Genomic DNA, 18816 nt, shown 5'->3' with positions numbered 1-18816 from the left:
TGGTAAGTCAAGAAATTTAATCCTTATAGAAGAAACTGAGGCTTAAATTTATTTAGTAACTTTCCCATGGTCACAAGAGCCAGCAGTTTTTGGTGTAGGGATTCCAAATGGAGAACTACTGCTAAATTACAAAGCATTTCCCCACTTTGTTTCTCATGGCCAATCTCTTCAAAGCTCCAAATGCAGGGCGCCTGGGTGGCTCAGTGGGTTGGGCGTCTGCCCTCTGTTCGGGTCATGATCTCGGGGTCCTGGGATGGAGCCCTGCATCAATCCCTGCTCAGCGGGGAGCCTGCTTCTCCCTCTCCCTCTGTAGCTCCCCCTGCTTGTGTTCTCTCACTCTCTCTCAAATAAATAAATGAAATCTTAAAAAAAAAAAAAAAGCTCCAAATGCAATTTGAACAGTTTAACAGCATGGTTTTTCTTCATGAAGTGTGTGTGTGTGTGTGTGTGTGTGTGTGTGTGTGTGTGTTTAAAGCCTTCTTTCCCTTTGTGGCACTGTAACTGCTTTCTGGTTCCAATCTTAATCTTTGTCTCAGTCTCCACAGTGGGCCCAGAACCTGCTCTCTAAAAGGCAAATGTGATCATGTTACTTCCTAATTTAAACCCTTCAATGGTCACCACTGTCTGCTAGATTAAGTTCAAACTCCTTGGTATACTAAACAAGGCACTCAGATATCTGTCTAAGACTTCTAGTCTTATCACTCATCATACCCTCCCTTGCATTCACTTAGCTGGTGGTATCAAACTTCTTACAGTTCCCCAAACACAAGAATCTGTTTCATTGATCCCTCAGCCTGCAATTCCTTCCCTTACCCCACCGAAGACTCTGTGCCTCTTTTACTACCAAGTGTCTCTTGACCATGCCCTCAGTAGAACTGATCACTCCTTTTTGTGTTTGCCCACACCTTTACAGGCTTCTATCCTAATGTCTGTATCGTGGTATTGCACTTATTTACAAGTCCCACTTATTTACTTATTGTCCTTCATTTACTTATTTACACTTATTTATAAGTTCCATTTATTTATGTACTTATTTACTGTCCCACCCCATGCCCAACTAGGTGTCTTTATACCCCAAAGTACTCACATAGTGCTTGGCACATAGTGGTGCTTTATAAATGTTCAATAAATGAATGGAATGGAAATACGGCTGATGAAGAGGGAGAAGAAATGGAAAGCTAAAGAGAAAACCCTTTAGGGAGAATATTATTGTTATGGACATGCAAATGATGAGTTGTAAAGGAGGTCAAAAAGATGTAATAGGGAGGACCTCAGCTGAACATGCCCTTAACAAGCTCGTTCGGAGGCAAGATATGCATACTCAACAGCATTACGAGGTAATTAAGTATCTGGATGAAAATGGCTCACACAGTATTACAGAAACTTAGAGGCTGGGGAAGCCCCTGCTGAGGAGGATGGAACTGAAAACTGGCCTAATCAAATGCCTTCCAAGTGCAAGGCGTTTTTCGTGCGTTAAGCAATTTAATCTTTCAACCACCCTATGATGAGGATATTATCTCCCTTTTAGAGATGAAGAAACATGCTCAGAGAATTTAGGTTGCTCAACGTCACAAACTACCATGTGGAAGAACCATAATTTGAATTTGGGTCAGCTGTCTCCAACGCCCAGTTCATTTCACCACACCCCTCCTCTGCAGTGCGGAGCCACGGGGAGTTACCCGCTCCGAGTTCCTTGGGCGTTCCCCTCCGACCCCCCGCGCGCCCAGTTCTCTCGCGCTCACTGCGCCTGCGCGTCCGGCAGCTACCCGCACTCCGGGGAGGGGCCCGGCGGCGGAGGCGGTGTCAGGGCCCCGGGCAGGGTAGTCGGCTCGCGGGCGAAGGCCGTTGGGCGGGGCGAGGCGAGGCGAGGAGGGAGGGAGGGAGGAGAGGAGGGAGGGGGCGGAGGGAGGAGAGGAGGGAGGGAGGGAGAGGAGGAAGGAGGGGCGGGCTCGAGGCCGCGGCGGAGGAGGAACTTGTTGCGGCCGCGGCTGCGCTGTGCGGCTCCCTACGCTCCAGTTCGCCGGGCGGGCGCGGTGCAGCGGCGGTGGCGGCGGCGGCGGCTGGGGCGCGGGGCCGGGGCGATGCGGCGTTATTTGCGCATCGTGGTGCTGTGCCTGGCCTGCGGCTTCTGCTCGCTCCTCTACGCCTTCAGCCAGCTCGCCGTGTCCTTGGAGGAAGGAGCGGGCGGCGGTGGCGGGAAGCCGCAGGCCGCGGCGGCTTCCTGGCTCGCGGGTGGCGGACGCGGCGGCGCAGGAGGGGTGGGCAGCGTGGGCCCCGCAGCGCATCCCGGCCCGTCAGACAGGTACGGGCCGTTCCCTGTCAGGGCACCGGGGCCGGGGAGAGGGGCGCGGCGGTCGCGGGGGCGCGGGGCTCGGCCTGGGCTGGGCTGCTCGCCGGTCCGCCCCGCGCCTCCCGCCGCCGGGCCCGCGCCTCCCGCTTCTTTGCCGCGGTCTCTGACCCCTTCTCTCATTTCCCTCCTTCCCCCTCCATCCGCGCGTGAGCCTAGCCGGAGAGCACCCCATGCTCTTTGTGTTTGTCTTCTGACGCATTCCTTATGCGCTCTTTAAAGCGGATAGAAATTAATTTTCAACTTTTAATTGAGTTTGTTTTTTTTCCTGACAGAATTCAGTGAAAGTAAAAGGTGCCCCACAAAAGCTTTCTTGCTGTCTGGCTAGTGGGAATTCCCTCTTGTTTCCATGGAGTTCAAGTTGAGATATTTAAACATCAGGCTGGCGCCCTAGTTCAATTTTTTTCCCTCTCCTGAATGGGGCATCTATTTTTTGTGTGTTAACGCTTGAATTTTCATTATTAGTCTGTTAAATCTGGACAGAGCTTTTATGCGTATTTTGAATTTTTCTTTAGGAAACATCGGTCTGTTCTGAAAGTTACAGCAAGTTAAGAAAAGTGAGGGATACTTAACATGCTCACGTGTTTTGTGGGATGGGATATCTTTCTTAAAATTCGGTGTTTAAAAAGTAACATAATGACTTAACGTGGATTTACACAAATCACTGCCAGAGATTTTAAAAAGAATGCGGCGCATTATGAATGCTTAACAAAATCAGAGCCTTTCCACTTCCTTGAAAAATAAGCTCCTTTATTTGTGGGCACCTCCCTGGGAATGACTCGGAGTGCTCCCTTAGTAAGAGGCAAAGTCGGCTTTGGTATCAGTAAGTACGGGGTTGGTAACAGGAGGGAGGGCAGGTCAGCTGCAGGCTCTTCAACATTCTGAGAGTTGATGGTCGTTTTCACAATGAAAGGGGGAGGACGTTTGGGCATAGGAGCAGCATGGGAAAGCTGGGCTGTCATGTTTTTACCCCCGGATTTGATTACAGTCAGGCGATTCCCTGACTGTATTCGTAAAAGCAGAACCACTTCCAGTCAGGTTTGTCAACTCTTATCTGCCCTGGGAGAGGCGGTGACTGAAGACCTGAATGAGCTCTTGAATAATGAGGCTCAAGAAAAGCTGTGATTGTGAAGCATTTAAAATTATGGAGAAGAAAATTATTTTTGTAGTGGGTAGAATCGGAAGGAAGCAACATTTTAAAACATTGGATGAAATTGGACTATGATTAGTATTAGATTTCAGTTTCGTAGCGTGACATTCATTTTTAGTGCTTTGTCTCAGATACTTATACTTTATTTTGTGACAGATTTTTGTAAATTGTATTTGCTTGGCTAGCTGATTTGAACAAAATTATTTAGAATAAGCACCTCAGTGTCTTTTAAGATTTTTTTTTTTTTTTTAAGTAATCTCTGTGTCCAACGTGGAGCTGGAACTCACAACCCCAAAATCAAGAGTCGTGTGTCTGCTGACTGAGCCAGCCAGGTGCCCCAGCACTTCATTTTAATAAATGTTTTATAGAGCTATTACTGAAATTTTAAGTTTGATGTGTCCAGGTCAACTAAAAAGCTGTATATTTACAGGTCCTCTGAGCAGCATAACTTCTCATTTTAAATGAGGCATAACTCTAACTTTAAACTAAAAGTGTTTTAGTCTTGGTAAAAATGTGAAGTACAATTCACTGCATGTGCTTGTATAATAACTTCGGGCAGAGCAACAACATGAAAAAGTTAGTTGTTACATTTTTACTCTACAGTTTGATAAGATCAGGAGAATTCTTAAGACATCAGGAGTCTTAATTTTAGATATTACTTAAAACATTTTTAAAGATTTCTCATAGAGTTTGGTCAACTTTTTTGGCTACCACAGGATATGGAGTAGATACCTATCTTTAACCTCTCTTCCTATGTATAAATCATTTGACCAGGGTCCAGAAGGCATCAGTAATTGGACCAGGATTGTGTCTTTTGATTCTTTAGGGCTCTTTCTGTGAAGCTTCTTTGATGAGAATCTAGTCTACATAGTGTTTCATCAGTGGAAAAAGGTGTATAAGGCAAGCAACGTCTTCCTTTTTTTGGTAGGACTAGATTATCATTGCATTCTTTTTTGAAGCAGTCTTACCTGAAAAACTTTAACTATTATTTCTCTCATTCATTTAAAATATGGAATCTAGGTTATACCCAGTATGTTTTATTGTCAAATCTTATAGAAAGTGTTTGTTGCATGGAATTCCATGACAATAAATTACTTGGAAAGATCCTTCCGAGTTCTCAAAGTAAAATTTCTAAAATGATAGGAACAATTTTTCAGTGAAATCTATTAATTAGTGTATCTTGTTTGAATCCATTATATTTTGGTATTTAGAAAATGCACAGGTCTTAGAGTCAGACAAACCTGTTCTCTTCCTGTCTCTGCTGTGAAACCTTGACCACCTCTCTACTTCAGTTTTCTCACCTGTAAAATGTAGGTAATACTTAACCTTAGTTAATTTGTAAATAGAATCCTTAGTTGTCAGTGATTAAAATCCATTACAGCTAACTTAAGCAAAACATATTTATAGGCTTATATGGGTTGCTGGCAGGAGCAAAATTGAAAGGAAAATTCCCCGGGCAGCTCCAGGGACCCTAAGGACTAGGACTCTCTTACTCTCTTCCACTGTAGACAGGCTTTGTTCTTGGGATCTTTGCAGTGTTTCTTCTTTTATCTCAAAAATTTCTAGGAGAAGGCTCTCATTGGACTTGTTTGCATCACATGTCCATCAGTGTTGTCAAGAATGGTGACCTCTGATTCTGTGGCTCTGTGTTACTTGCACATCCTTGTGGTGGACAGGATAACATGATTGGACAGAATAACATAACATCATTAGATGAGTGGTGTCGTGAAGAGGGGAATGCTGGCTAGGCAGTGGCTCTTCCACATAGAGAAACTCTCTTAAGCTGCTTGAGGTGGACAGACTGTTACTAAGTTATTCAATATAAATACAGGACTTCTGTAGAAGGAGTTAGACTATTTTGTGACTTTAGCTACTCAGAATGAATTCTCACATTTCACTAATGAGTCTTGATGGTGATTATCAAGATTTTGTCCTGTTGTAGCTGTATGGTGGAGTGAAGTGGGGAATCAAGAAACTACTAAGCTTTTGAGTGATAACCATTTCTGGACCCACCATGCTGTTTGTTGTGTCAGGTCACCTCACTGGTGAGGCCATTGAGTTCTCATTTCTCCTGGATCTTGTGAACACTAGTAGGATGTACTGAGCATCTTTAGGGCTTTGGAGACACAGACTTCAGCTTTAACATATGTTTGGCTGTGTGAACCTTGAATACATTTCCTCAAAAGTTAGATTAGAGGTAAGAGTATGATATTGGGTTGTGTGTGAGAATTGAAATGAAGTAGCTTGAGTGATGACTGAATATGGTGTCTAGCACAGTAAAACTGTAGCTAATACGGTGATGGTTTCAATCATTTAAATTAAAAAAAATTTTAAGATTTACTTATTTAGGGTACCTGGGTGGCTCAGCCAGTTAAGCATCTACCTTCAGTTCAGGTAGTGATCCCAGGGCCCTGGGATCGAGCCCTGCGTTGGGCTCCTCACTCAGCAGGCAATCTGGGGAGTCTGCTCGAGGATTCTCTCTCCCTCTGCCCCTCCCCCTGCTTGTGCTTCTCTCTCAAAAAATCTTTAAAAAAATGATTTATTTATTTATTTGGGACAGAGAGTGAGCATACAATTGGGGGAAAGGGCAGAGAGAATATGCAAGCAGACTCCCCTCTTGTGCAGATCCCGGGACGCAGGGCTCGATCTCATTGAAATCAGGACCCAAGCTGAATCCTAGAGTCTGGTGCTTAACTGACTGAGCCACCCAGGGGCCCCTCAGTCATTTAAATTTTAATTTAAAAAAAAAATTTTTTTTTTTTCAATTTCTGCCCTCTGGGAAAAATCCTGTCCTTAGTCCCCCAGTCCACACCTGCTTAAACCAGGTGCTTATTAGTGGGGTCTGGGAATCTATATTTTAGATATGTGCCCCAGGTTATTGTTACACAACCAAAGATTGAGAACCACTAATGTAGCTGAGAAAGGTTTGACCACTCTTTTCACACTACTGTTTTTAGTAGAGAAATTTCTTTCCCTCTTTCCTGAAGTCATTTTTGAAGAGAGAAGTTCAGGCAGTGAATAATGAAACAAATTACTTACTAAAGCCACCTTCATTTCTGCTTTGTTTATGCAAAGACATCTTATGTAAAATCAATACCCTGCACTTGTATTTTAGTTCATTGAGGATCATACTTCACATGGTTGTAAAGTGCTTAGCACAAATCTGACTAGTAATTACTTAATTAAAATTATTTTGTTCTATGTTGTTGGAGGGGAAACTGATTAGGCTAATAAAAAAGGAATGTGTAGTTTTGATTTGGAAATCCTCTTTTATTTATTTATTTTTTTAAAGATTTTATTTATTTATTTGACAGAGAGAGACACAGCGAGAGAGAGAACACAAGCAGGGGCAGAGGGAGAGGGAGAAGCAGGCTTCCCGCAGAGCAGGGAGCCGGATGAGGGGCTGGATCCCAGGACCCTGGGATCATGACCTGAGCCGAAGGCAGATGCTTAACCGACTGAGCCACCCAGGCGCCCCTTAGAAATCCTCTTTTAACACATTAAAGTTATTATCTGTGCCATACCTGTTGAAAATACTTGCCCCCACGTATTAACTTACCTGTGTGTATACCATATGAAATTTAAACTTTTAATGTATTCAGATTGGCAGTTTTTTCCTTTACCATTTTTATCTTTGTCATGCATAGGAAAACTTTCTACCGGAGGGTTCCCCCCCCCCACTTTTTTTTAACATTTAAATCTTTAATACGGTTTCTTTTTTTCTTTTTCCTGGAGGAGGGAGTTGGGTACGATGTGATGCTTAGTTTTGAAATAGATAATTGTTCGTTACCTTTTGTATATAAGCAGTCGTTTTTGCCCTAAGTATTAATGAAATTAGAGGTTTAAGAATAAGAAATGAAGACCTGGCAGAGCTAGAAATTAAGCTGTCTGGAGACAGTTTTTAGTTGAAAATAAATGACCCAGGTACTGATCTTCAAGTAAGGCTGATTTGTCAGTATCATGGGAATGGTCTCCTTTAATGTGGTTGAGAGCGTCTGTTTTTCTTGCCATAGTCACAGTGTAGGTATCTGTGCCTTGAGGTTGCACGGTGGCTCGCAGCACTTCATTCAGACTTCCACATTCTTTTGCGGGATATGCCTAAACTTATCCCTGACTGTAAGTTGTGCATGGTTTTCACTAAAGCCTCATGACTGTAGTAGATGTTTTGAGATGAAAAGTACATTTTCCAGGTTAATTTAAAAGTACAAAAGACTTTCTGTTACCAGATTTAAGTAAACTTCAAGTTTGAGAACTGTTATTGTGGAGAGTTTATATAGTTAAATGCTCTGCTTAATCCTGAGCATGAAGTATCTCAGTTCTTCAAGTACTGAAATTTTGGGGAATTTTGTTTCTGATAATTTTTTTAACTTTTAAAATAAATATAAATTCACAGGAAGTTTCAGAGACACCCTTGTATCATTCACTGTTTCCTCCAATAGTAGGATTTTATATGAGCATAGTACAATATTGGAATATATATCAATACAACTGGAATATATATCAATATAGTGCAATATTAAAACCCCAGAAATTGACATTGTACAGCACATAGACTGTATTCAGATATCCCAGTTTTACATGCTTTCGTATGTGTCATGCAGTTTTATCACATACGTAAATTCGTGCAACCACCTCCACAAACACAACTGTGTTATCACCATAAGATCCCTTGTGCTACCCCTTGATCACTTTGTAGACAAGCCACCTAGAACTAGAAACATTATGCCATATGAAATTTGAGGATGAGTCATAGTAAAGTTTTATTTCAATTTATTCCACAGCGAAGAAGATTTGCATTTATGGACTTCATTGATTTTTGGATGTCACTGTTTACTGAAGACATACCCACTAAGCTCAACTTACAGTTTTGCCCCATTAAAATTATTTGATAGAATTACCTCTTTGAATGTAGTAGTATATTTTTAATATTTCATTTCCAATAGTTTTTTTTCTTTTTTTTTTTTTTTAAAGATTTTATTTATTTATTTGAGAGAGAGAGGGAGCATGAGCCAGGGTCGGGTGGGAGTTGGGAGTGGAGTGGTGGGGAGGGGCAGAGGGAGAGGGAGCAGCAGACTCCCGGCTGCGCAGGGAGCCCCAGGGAACCCGATGCGGGGCTCCATCCCAGGGCTTGGATATCATGGCCTGAGCTAAAGGCAGATGCTTAACTGACTGAGCCACCCAGTTGCCCCTCCAACAGTTTTAAGGAATAAAAGCAAAAACTAAACTAATAACCAGAACTTGGATAACTGCCTTTACTTTCCGAATATTTTTTAACTTTATTTTTTTCTGGCCTATAAGTACAGTTGCTGTCTGTCTGTAATAACAGTTAACTGGTATGTAATGAGTTTCTACTCAGTCTTTAAAACCATTTTTTCATAAGTGAGAGAATGTAAGTTTGGGAAATAAGAAACATTAAATGATGCCACCTCTTGCCGGCAGCACATCAGTGTTTTATGATTTTTTTAAATAGTGGTATGTGTACTCACTAGTGCATATGTTTTACATTTCCATTAAAGAAGGACAGAAAGAAAAACATCCCTTCTAAAAAAAACTGTTTTGACATTGAGTTATGGTTATGAAAACCTAAAACTTGACTTTTTCCCTGCAATTTCATCTGCATTAATTGCTATAGTTTCTAGCAATTTCACTTGTAGGTATATATGCAAGAGAATTGAAAACATATTTGGAGAGAAATTGTAAATGAATGTTCGTAGCAGCATTATAATAGCCAAAAGGTGGAAAACAACCCAAATGTCTATCAACTGATGAATAACTAAACAAAATGTGGTATATCCATCCATTATTTGGTCGTAAAAAGGAATGAAGTGTCCTGATAAGAAATGAAGGGTACTTAGGTGTACTACAGTAGATGAACTTTGAAAATGTATTCAAGGGTTAGACTGAAGGAAGTCAGACTTGAGAGACCACATATTGTATGATTTCATTTATGTGAAGTATTTGTAACAGGCAAATCTATAGAGACAGAAGATAGATTTGTTGGTGCATGGGTGGCTCAGTTGGTTAAGCATCTGCCTTCAGCTCTTGTATCATGATCTCAGGTCCTGGGACCCATTTTAAAATGTGCCATCTGTGCCGCCCCCTGTTCGCAGAGATTCTGATTTAATAGTTCTCCTATGGGGCTCTCTGGGTGATTTCGCTGTGCAGCCTGGGTTTGAGATCCTCTGCCCTAGACTGTTGGCATGTGTGAGAGGTATGATCAGAAATCTTTGCAAATATGAAATTTCATAGACCTTTTGCTGTAAGAACAGTAACATATAATTGAATTTATAGCAAGAGAAAACAAAGTTACATGGTGAGGGGACATGAGGTGACCTAGTTTAGTGACTCACCCTGATTTCATCCTTGCTTTAGTATCCAGGCCTCATTGCAGTGAATTTCAAACTAAACTATTGTTTTGAAAAGTAGTAACAATGAAAAGCATACTTTTTGTAAGGTGAGGTGTTAACGGCTGTGAACTGAGCTCCGACCTGCAATCTAAGAGGAAAGACTACACTTAATCCTCCATTTTAGCTTGTGTAATACAGCGAAACGAAGATAATGTACATAATGAAACTGAGCCATGGATATCAGCGTGCTTGCTTGCTTGCTTTTTTTTTTTTTTTTCAGTTTAAAACACCGTACAACTAGCTTGGATTGAAGATTATTTTAAAAGCCTTCAAAGATCCTCTCTTCCTTTTCTGTCAGCATTTGTGGCATTTTAAATTTGCTCCAGGATAAGCAACTGTTTTGTTTGGCTGAAATGGATTTTATTCTAGGGGGATCTGTGTAGTACACAAAGGAAAATTTTAGAAGTATTCCCATATTTTCTGTGTAATCTGAGGAGGGAATTTTAATATGTTTGGAGAGTTCCTGACTAGGAAATGGTTTTTCAGTCTGTACTATATTCTGCCTAACGGTTTTAAAGTCCTATTTAAAATAATGGTACCTTAAAAAATAAATAAATCAATAAAATAAAATAATGGTACCTTGAATAAGGGAGAAATTTCCAAAACTCAAGTTACCTTAGCCATATTGAATTTGCAAAATTGGATTTGCAGTTTTGTTGCCGTAAAATAGAACAGTAAGTTATTATGTTAAGTAAATTCCTTGTTAGTTTTAAACCTAAATACTCACATAGGACTCTTTATTTCTGTCTTACTCTGTTAGGTGTAAAGATTTCTCTCTGTGTTACTGGAATCCCTATTGGATGCTGCCCTCTGATGTTTGTGGAATGAACTGCTTTTGGGAAGCGGCTTTTAGGTAGGCACCTAAATTTAATTGGTAGATCAGTGTAGGTAAGATTAGATAGTACATAGTAAATTTTTGACTAATAGGACACAAAGATGTTTCTTTTCCTGTAATTTAATATTTTCTTACACGCAAATAACTCATTTTCTGATTGGGTTTTCTATTTATCCTACTTTGTAGTTATAACTAATTTGTAGTATATACTATGTATAAATGCTCTAACTTGTTTTTAGGTGTTATTAAGGTTAACTATTGTTCTTAGGAGCATTTATGATATAATTTTAGGTAACTGGGTGATAAAGTATTAAACAGGTGATAAAGATAGACTTCCCTTGACATTTACAAACATATATATGGCATTTATCTACTTTAAAGCTGCTGAAAAAACATTTTGTAGGTGGATGGGGATAATTGAGGAAGGATATGTTGGTTATTACCAGAGAAATTGAATGTTGAGGAATGAGAGGATAAAAATAAGTGTTTAATGAAGGGGCAAGTATTGATATGACATTTTTTATTGAGCTTGTATGTTGCTCAGTAGTTTGGCTTTGTGCATGGCTCTGGATAATGAAGGCCTTGGATTCTGCTCTCACCTTCAGTGAAAGCAGTGTTAATAGGAATGGGCTATCAGACTGTCTCCGTGGCCTAGTGGCAGGGGATACTGAGGCAGTAGCCTGAAATGCCTTCCTAAGAGTAAAATTTCTTTGAGAGACACCTATTTTTACTGTCTTTATGATTAATTTTCTGCTCATTCTATTTGCTAGGCACAGTGCCAGGTGCTTAGAACCAGACTCTGAGTCTAGTTAATGTGGCTCCATCCTTTTGGGGCTTGCATTCTGTAGGAGCTTCACACTAGTAAACCTGAGATAAAGATAGAGGGTGACAAGTTAAAGCTGTGATGATGGGAGAAACAAGTGAGTCATCAGGTGGGATCATCTTAAGGCATTGGGGAAGGCTTCCTGGTGGGAGTGACTGCGTGAGAAAATTAGGCTCAAGGACAGGAGATAAAGTATTTTAGGTGGGAAGAATTACATTCTTTATATATATTAACAGTATATATTTTTATGTTCTTGTATTCCTGATACATTGTACATTCCATGAACAACCGGGAAGGAATCATTGAAATCCATTATTTTAATTATATCTCATTGCTATGGAAAAGATTGGGTGATTGAAATTCTAATACGAGTCAGTTAAATCAGATTATTCAAACTTCTAAAAACTAAGAATATTATCCTTCAGCTTGTTCATAAATTTGGAGAATTGGAGCTCTATATTTTTCATTCTTAGAAAAGTTTGCTAATGAATAGAGTATTGACAGCTACCACTTTGCTATCTCCAGCCTTGTGGCATAAATCTACTTACTCTGAAGACTGGGTAAGCTTGAAAACTGTATACCCTCATTTATACAACCCACGTCCTTTTGTAAGTTACAGCATGAGTAATAATCTTCTCTCCCCCACTGCTGAGTGCAAGAGTACCCCAGGGAAGTTCATCTAGTCTGAATCCTGGAGCCTCTGCTTATTATTTCTCTTGTTTTGGTTTCTCCAACTCATTATTTTCCTAATGCTTCCAAGTATTCCTTGGAAGGAATTACATGTGGATGGATACATAATGGTATAAACCCTTGTGCTAGTTACTTTCCTAAATTTGAGATTTTAAAAGTTAAACTTTTCTGTTACACTCTCTACTTGTAATATTAAATCCGTAGTATGTATCTGTAATGGTTTTGTTATATGTATCAAATCATTCTGTAAAATCTCTCAAACTTAGTTCCTTACTTAGAACTTAGGATCCCTCACATTTACTGTTTGAACATGGAGACAAGCCAGGATGCCATACAATTGCCATATCGTTCTCACCCTGCATTGCAGTATTAACTTTAAGTAGCACCTCAGTTTTGCATAACTCTAAGAGCTTGTCTGCCCACCTGGTAAAGCTTCTTTGAAATTCCCAGTTACTACCAACCTTAGGTCCACATTTTGCCAGGCCCCAGTGGGCCCTTAGCTGGCACTGTTTTCTTCCCAGGCCTGTCCCTGCTTTCCCAATTGGAATTCTTTATACCTTGTGACTTTTATTTTGATCAAAGCTTATCTGGGGGATTATTTCCTCCCAATTAATTTACACAGTGAACATAAAATAACATAAAAAAGAAAAACTGCTTTTGATGTGCATAGGCTTTTAGTAATTTGTATTTGCATTTACGAAGTCATTTCCTGACCAACCGAATGCCTCCCAGCAGCTTGTCAAAATGCTCACACCTCTCCTGTCTTTTCTGTTCTTGAAACAAAACCAAACAAAATTTCTGCAACAGCTTGCACTCAACTTTTTTTCTTCAAGCATTCATTGTTTACTCTGTTTCTCTTCACCAGCAAGACTTCTTTTAAGAGTATATACCTACTTCACACCCTTAAACAACAACAAAAGACCTCCCCGCCTCAACCTGCCTGAGCAGCACTGGCTATCTGACTAACCCCCGTCCCCTACTGTGAAGTCACCTTTGACCTCTGAATTGTTCTTCTGGGGCCCAGTCTTACTTTTTTTGGTCCCTTTGACACTGGTTACCACTTCCTCTTTCTTTCGGCTCTGTCAGTCTCTGGCTCTTAAGACCAGGGTCCCAGCTACTTGATCTCTCTGCTTCTGGACTCCTCTCCTTGTCCTGACTCCTTCATATTAATGTTCCTTAGGACCCTGCTCTCTTCTCTCCCCACTCCCTGGATAATCACAAGATAAGCTTTTATTTATTTATTTATTTTAAAGATTTTACTTACTTGAGAGAGGGGGAGACAATGGGCACAAGCAGGGGGAGCAGGAGCGGGAGAGGGAGAAGCAGGCTTCCTGCCCAGCAGGGAGCCCGACACAGGACTCAGTCCCAGGACCCTGGGATCATGACCTGAGCCAAAGGCAGCCATTTAACTGACTGAACCACCCATGTACCCCAGATAATCTTTTTAACTGATACCTCTACTCCAGAGCTCTTTTCTGAGCTCAAGAACTGTGTTTCTATCTGCATTTTGGTCATTTTTTTAACTTGCTGATTCAGATGCCTCAGACTCTCTTGTTTAAACCTGAGTTCATGGTTAAACCTGATCTGGCTTCTCACACCTTCCCTCATGTGTGTTTTGTATCCTGGTTTATGATTGACTTTCTTCATGTCAGTCCACAGTGACTCTTCTACCCAGCTTCTTTCACATTGTTGCTCCTGATAGCCTCTTCTTCCTATTCCCTTAGTTATTGTGCTCATTACTTCTTATCCAACGATTTTCCTTCCCTACCCACTGTTTCTCCCTTCTCAGTATCCTCTATGTCACTGTACTCACACATCTCTTGTGGTTGTGAATCTTCCAGACTGTTGGCTTTGCAGAGAGATACCATGTGTTGTTCATCATTCAAGCCCCATGCCGAGCAAGGTGCTTGGCAACCAGTAAATAACTAATGATTTCCCCCGGCACTTTCAGACTATTTTTGATGTTTGTATAGTGAGCTTCCTTAACAATCTCTTTTTTTTTTTTCTGTTTAAGCAGTTACCATGCTTTCCCATTAAATCTTTTGAAATTCTGTCTTTTTGCAATCGACTGTAAATTGTATGAGGTCAGGATTGTGGCTTTCTTGCTTATCCCGTGTCTAGCATATGAAAGAAGTTCAAATATTCATTAAAGAGAATGAATTATATTACTAAATTGTGTTCTTATTATTCTTATTATTAAAAATTATATGGATTTAAGTCTGCACCAGCATTGTGTGAATGTATAGGTGTCACCATGACCTTAGCATTATTGGGAGTTATAATTTTAGCATTTATTAGAGTAAAATGATAGAGTATTACTGATTTATATTTTGTTGATTATTTGCTGAATGTATTTCCATAATTGTTGAGCTTCTTTTGTTCTATATATTTTCTGTATTGATATTTACCTCTTAAGTTTTTTAATGCTTATTTTATGATCTCTTAGGATAATATATTCTGTTTTTGCCATTGATTACAAATATCTTCCTGGTTTCAATTTTTTGTTTTAGTTATTTCATTAAGCAATCTCTCTCTCTCTTTTTTTAAGTAAGCTCTAGGCCCAACATGGGGCTTGAACTCATAACCCCAAGATCAAGAGTTGCACGTTCTGCCTACTGAACCAGCCAGGTGCCTACTACTACTACTAATTTTAGTAGTATTTAAAAATTCTCTTTTAGGGGCGCCTGGGTGGCTCAGATGGTTAAGCGTCTGCCTTCGGCTCTGGTCATGATCCCAGGGTCCTGGGATCGAGCCCCACATCGGGCTCCCTGCTCAGCGGGAAGCCTGCTTCTCCCTCTCCCACTCCCCCTGCTTGTGTTCCCTCTCTCGCTGTGTCTCTCTCTGTCAAATAAATAAATAAAAAATCTTTAAAAAAAAAAATAAATAAATAAAAAATAAAAATTCTCTTTTAATGTACTAATTTTTTTGTGACTTGAGCTTTTAAAGTATTTAATCTTTATGATGGGAACCTGAAGATTTTTTCAAGTGTTATATTTTGTTTCAAAAGTGATTATATACAACTCTTTATTTTTTTATTTTATTTTTTTTATTTTTTAAGATTCATTCATTTGACAGAGAGAGAGAGAGAGTACAAGCAGGGGGAGCGGCAGGGAGAGGGAGAAGCAGGCTCCCCCTGAGCAGGGAGCCCGATGTGGGGCTCAATCCCAGGACCCTGGGATCATGCCCCGAGCCGAAGGCAGTTGCTCAACTGACTGAGCCACCCAGCCGCCCCTATACAACTCTTCAAAGTAGTTTTTTACCTAGTATGATAATTCAACACTTTTTTTTTTATAGTAAGAGGTAAAATATTTTGTTTTTAAGCTATACATTAAGGAAATTGCCATTAATGTTTCTGAACATAGTTTTCCATTTTGTTTAACTGCAAGTTTTTAAAGATGGTTCATAGCAGTTACTTTTTAGTTGAGGTGATTGTTACCAGAAATTTAATTTGGCTTGACTTTGCATACTTCATTTATAATGCTAATTCTTGGCCTAAATATTATTAAACATTGTTTTCTTTTATAGAGAGAACACTAGGCTGAAAGAACACCCTGAAAGCTTTTTGTGCTGTCTAAATAAAAAAAAGAAGACACATTATTATGATTCCTTCATAGCAGAAATGTTATTTAAAATAAGTCTATTCCTAAGTTTTAGAAATCTGTTAACAGTGTTTGTATTAGAATTTATCATCTAAAATACTTTAAGTATTAACTTTTTTTTTCTGATTTCCCCTCTGAACTTTTTGCTTTGGTAAGTTTCAAATCTGCAGAGGTTACAAGAATAGTATAGTGAGCACACTCACTACCTACTGTTCACTAGGTATTGACCTATTATTAACATTTTTTTTTTTAAGAAGACTTTTTTTTTTTTTAAGATTTTATTTATTTATTTATTTGAGAGAGAGAATGACAGAGAGAGCATGAGAGGGGGAGGGTCAGAGGGAGAAGCAGGCTCCTTGCTGAGCAGGGAGCCCGATGCGGGACTCGATCCTGGAACTCCAGGATCATGACCTGAGCCGAAGGCAGTCGCTTAACCAACTGAGCCACCCAGGCGCCCCTATTATTAACATTTTGCCACTTTCTGTTTTTGGCTGAATCATCTGAGAGATAGCTGCATTCATTATGATATACGCCTAAATATTCAGCATGTATCACCTCATAACAGAAGCATTCCCCAATATAATCATAATAAAACTGTCACTTCCAGTTATTTAACACTGGCAGAATATATATTCATATTTCCTTATTTTTCTTTTAACGAACTTTACATACCCCCCACCGCATTCAGCTGTGAGATCTATTTATAGTCTCCTTCCTTGTAGAACAGTTCCCCAGACTTTTTTTGGGGGGTGGTCGTGGTATCTTTCATGACATGATATTTTTGTTTTGTTTTTGCAGAATGTTCCTTTATGTGGATTTGCCTGTCTTTCCATTATTAGATTCTGGATTTTGGGCAGGAATACTGCATAGGTGATACTGTGCTCTTCTTTGGGCATGCTCTCAGGAAGCCTCTGTCATAAGTTTAACATTTGTTAACTTTGATCATGTGGTTAAGGTGGTGGTGTCACATTTCTACATGTTAACAGTACCTTTATCCCCTTTGTAATGTGTGGGGATAACACCTTGATACTCTGTGGTTGTAGCAATCATTATTCTTGTTCAAATCATCGGTTACAGTGGTGATTGCAAAATAGTGATTTTTGTAATTCTGAATTTCCTTCTACGTTATTGGTGATATTTGTGTTTAAAGAAGGGTTTCCCGCTTCCCCCTAGCCCCTTTATTTAGTATCTTTTTAGACTTACGGATTCATTTTCTTTTATGTGTTATCATTCATTACTGTCATAATTCCTGTTGATGCTCAGGTTATGCCATATTTAGCCATGGAAGCACTCAGGTATTATCTTTGAATTATCTGTAGAATTTCTTCTAATCATACATCTGTAGAAAAATAGGTTTGACTTAAAAATGACCTTTTGGATAATATTTCTTTAAATCCATAGGGACTTTCCTCTTATTCACACTGTGATTAAAATATAGCACATTTTTACAGACCAGATTATATCATTCAAGATTTATATCATTTTGGCATCAAAATTACTTGAATGGCTGCTTCCCTATATCTTATTAGAAGGTTTTAGTTATTCCTTCCTCTAGTGGTGGAAGATTACTTTAGAATTTTTTAGGTTGCAATTATTTCCTGTTCTCGGGGTCTAGGGACAGGGTGGTAAGCAGTGACATCTTTAAAATACGGTTTATGGTGTTAAGAGTCTGTACTGTATATAATGTTTTTACTAAAAAGGGACATATAACCAAAAGGTAGTTGACAATACTCCTTCCATAGAAATTGGTGGAAGGAGTGCTGGCAGTGTGACTAAAACAAGTCTTGCTAAAATGCTTGGGAGGAGTCAGATCTGGTACTGATTTTAGAGGGATTTTTTTTCTTTTTTTTTTTAACCCGGAAGAACATTTCACTTATTTTCTTAAGAAGGTTTTATTATACTTGTCTTTGTGTGGAGAATTCTGTGCAAAACAGCACATGACTATTGTGGCTTACTTTTTAAATCTCTGGGCTTTAGCTTCGAGGCAGGATCTAGTTATGATCAGTTAAGCAATCCAAGCCCATTGCCAATTTTTTTTTTTTTTTTTTAAGATTTTATTTATTTGCGAGAGAGAGAATGAGAGACAGAGAGCATGAGAGGGAGGAGGGTCAGAGGGAGAAGCAGACTCCCCGCCGAGCAGGGAGCCCGATGGTGGGACTCGATCCCGGGACTCCAGGATCATGACCCGAGCCGAAGGCAGTCGCTTAACCAACTGAACCACCCAGGCGCCCCGCCCATTGCCAATTTTAAAGTCTTGGTGTGGAGGCACTTACCTGAAAGATGAAATAATTTAGAGCTTTGTGAAATTGTTGTGTGTCTTGATTGCCTTGTCTTTCTTTAACTTTTATCACTGTGACTTCCACTGCTTTGAGATGAACCGGGTATACATTACCTTGCTCTAGGTACAGAGGGCGTAGATAGTCTCCCCTCACATAGGGTTTCAGTGTTATAAAGTGAGGGACTTAACAGAAAAGAGGGAAACAGAGGGTGCTGCCAAGGGAGGAGGTACTACTTCTTTCTAATTGCTGTCAATGGAAAAGAACAGAGCTTTAAAAAGACAGGCTATTGCTAACACCAGATTGCTAACACCATCTATGTGAAGGAAGTGGCACAGCAGGTGGGTGGGGAAAGGATAAACTGCGGTAATTCTGAAACAAATGATGTTTGCACAGTTGGATAGACATGTGCAAAATTAGGCAATTGTTCCCTACTTCAGACTATTCATAAAATTTAATTCCTGGCAGATTAATATAAATTTTAAAAACAAAGTATTGTATCTTAGTGGTAATTTTAACCTTAATGAAGAATGAAATATCACCACCGTTTCTGATATAGTAAATAATGCTTCTTGCAAGAGTCACTTTATATGTGACTTCTTCATTTAATACCATTAACAAAGTGGTGTAATAATATGTAACTTTATGAATCGTCTGGGGGAGGTTTCTTAAAAACAGTTCAATTGTTT

The 18816-nt window shown here is 39.8% G+C and overlaps 1 protein-coding gene across 3 annotated transcripts in view; it reads left to right on the top strand.

Moving 5' to 3' along the window:
- The first annotated feature begins 2011 nt into the window (after positions 1-2011).
- The window catches only part of GXYLT1 (glucoside xylosyltransferase 1), a 46427-nt gene continuing 29622 nt past the window's right edge, over positions 2012-18816 (top strand). Inside the window, exons 1-2 of one of the 3 annotated variants that reach the window (XM_036065590.2) lie at positions 2012-2302; positions 10665-10757. In XM_036065590.2, coding sequence (XP_035921483.1) covers positions 2082-2302; positions 10665-10757 — 314 coding nt within the window. In that variant the 5' untranslated portion in view covers positions 2012-2081. The remainder of the gene's footprint in view (positions 2303-10664; positions 10758-18816) is intronic. The other 2 variants (XM_036065588.2, XM_036065589.2) reach the window with 2 other exon arrangements.

Source organism: Halichoerus grypus, chromosome 6 (genome assembly GCF_964656455.1).
Source record: "Halichoerus grypus chromosome 6, mHalGry1.hap1.1, whole genome shotgun sequence".
NCBI lineage: Eukaryota > Metazoa > Chordata > Mammalia > Carnivora > Phocidae > Halichoerus > Halichoerus grypus.
The sequence above is the reverse complement of the archived record's forward strand: the minus strand, read 5'-3'. Positions and strand labels throughout refer to the sequence as shown.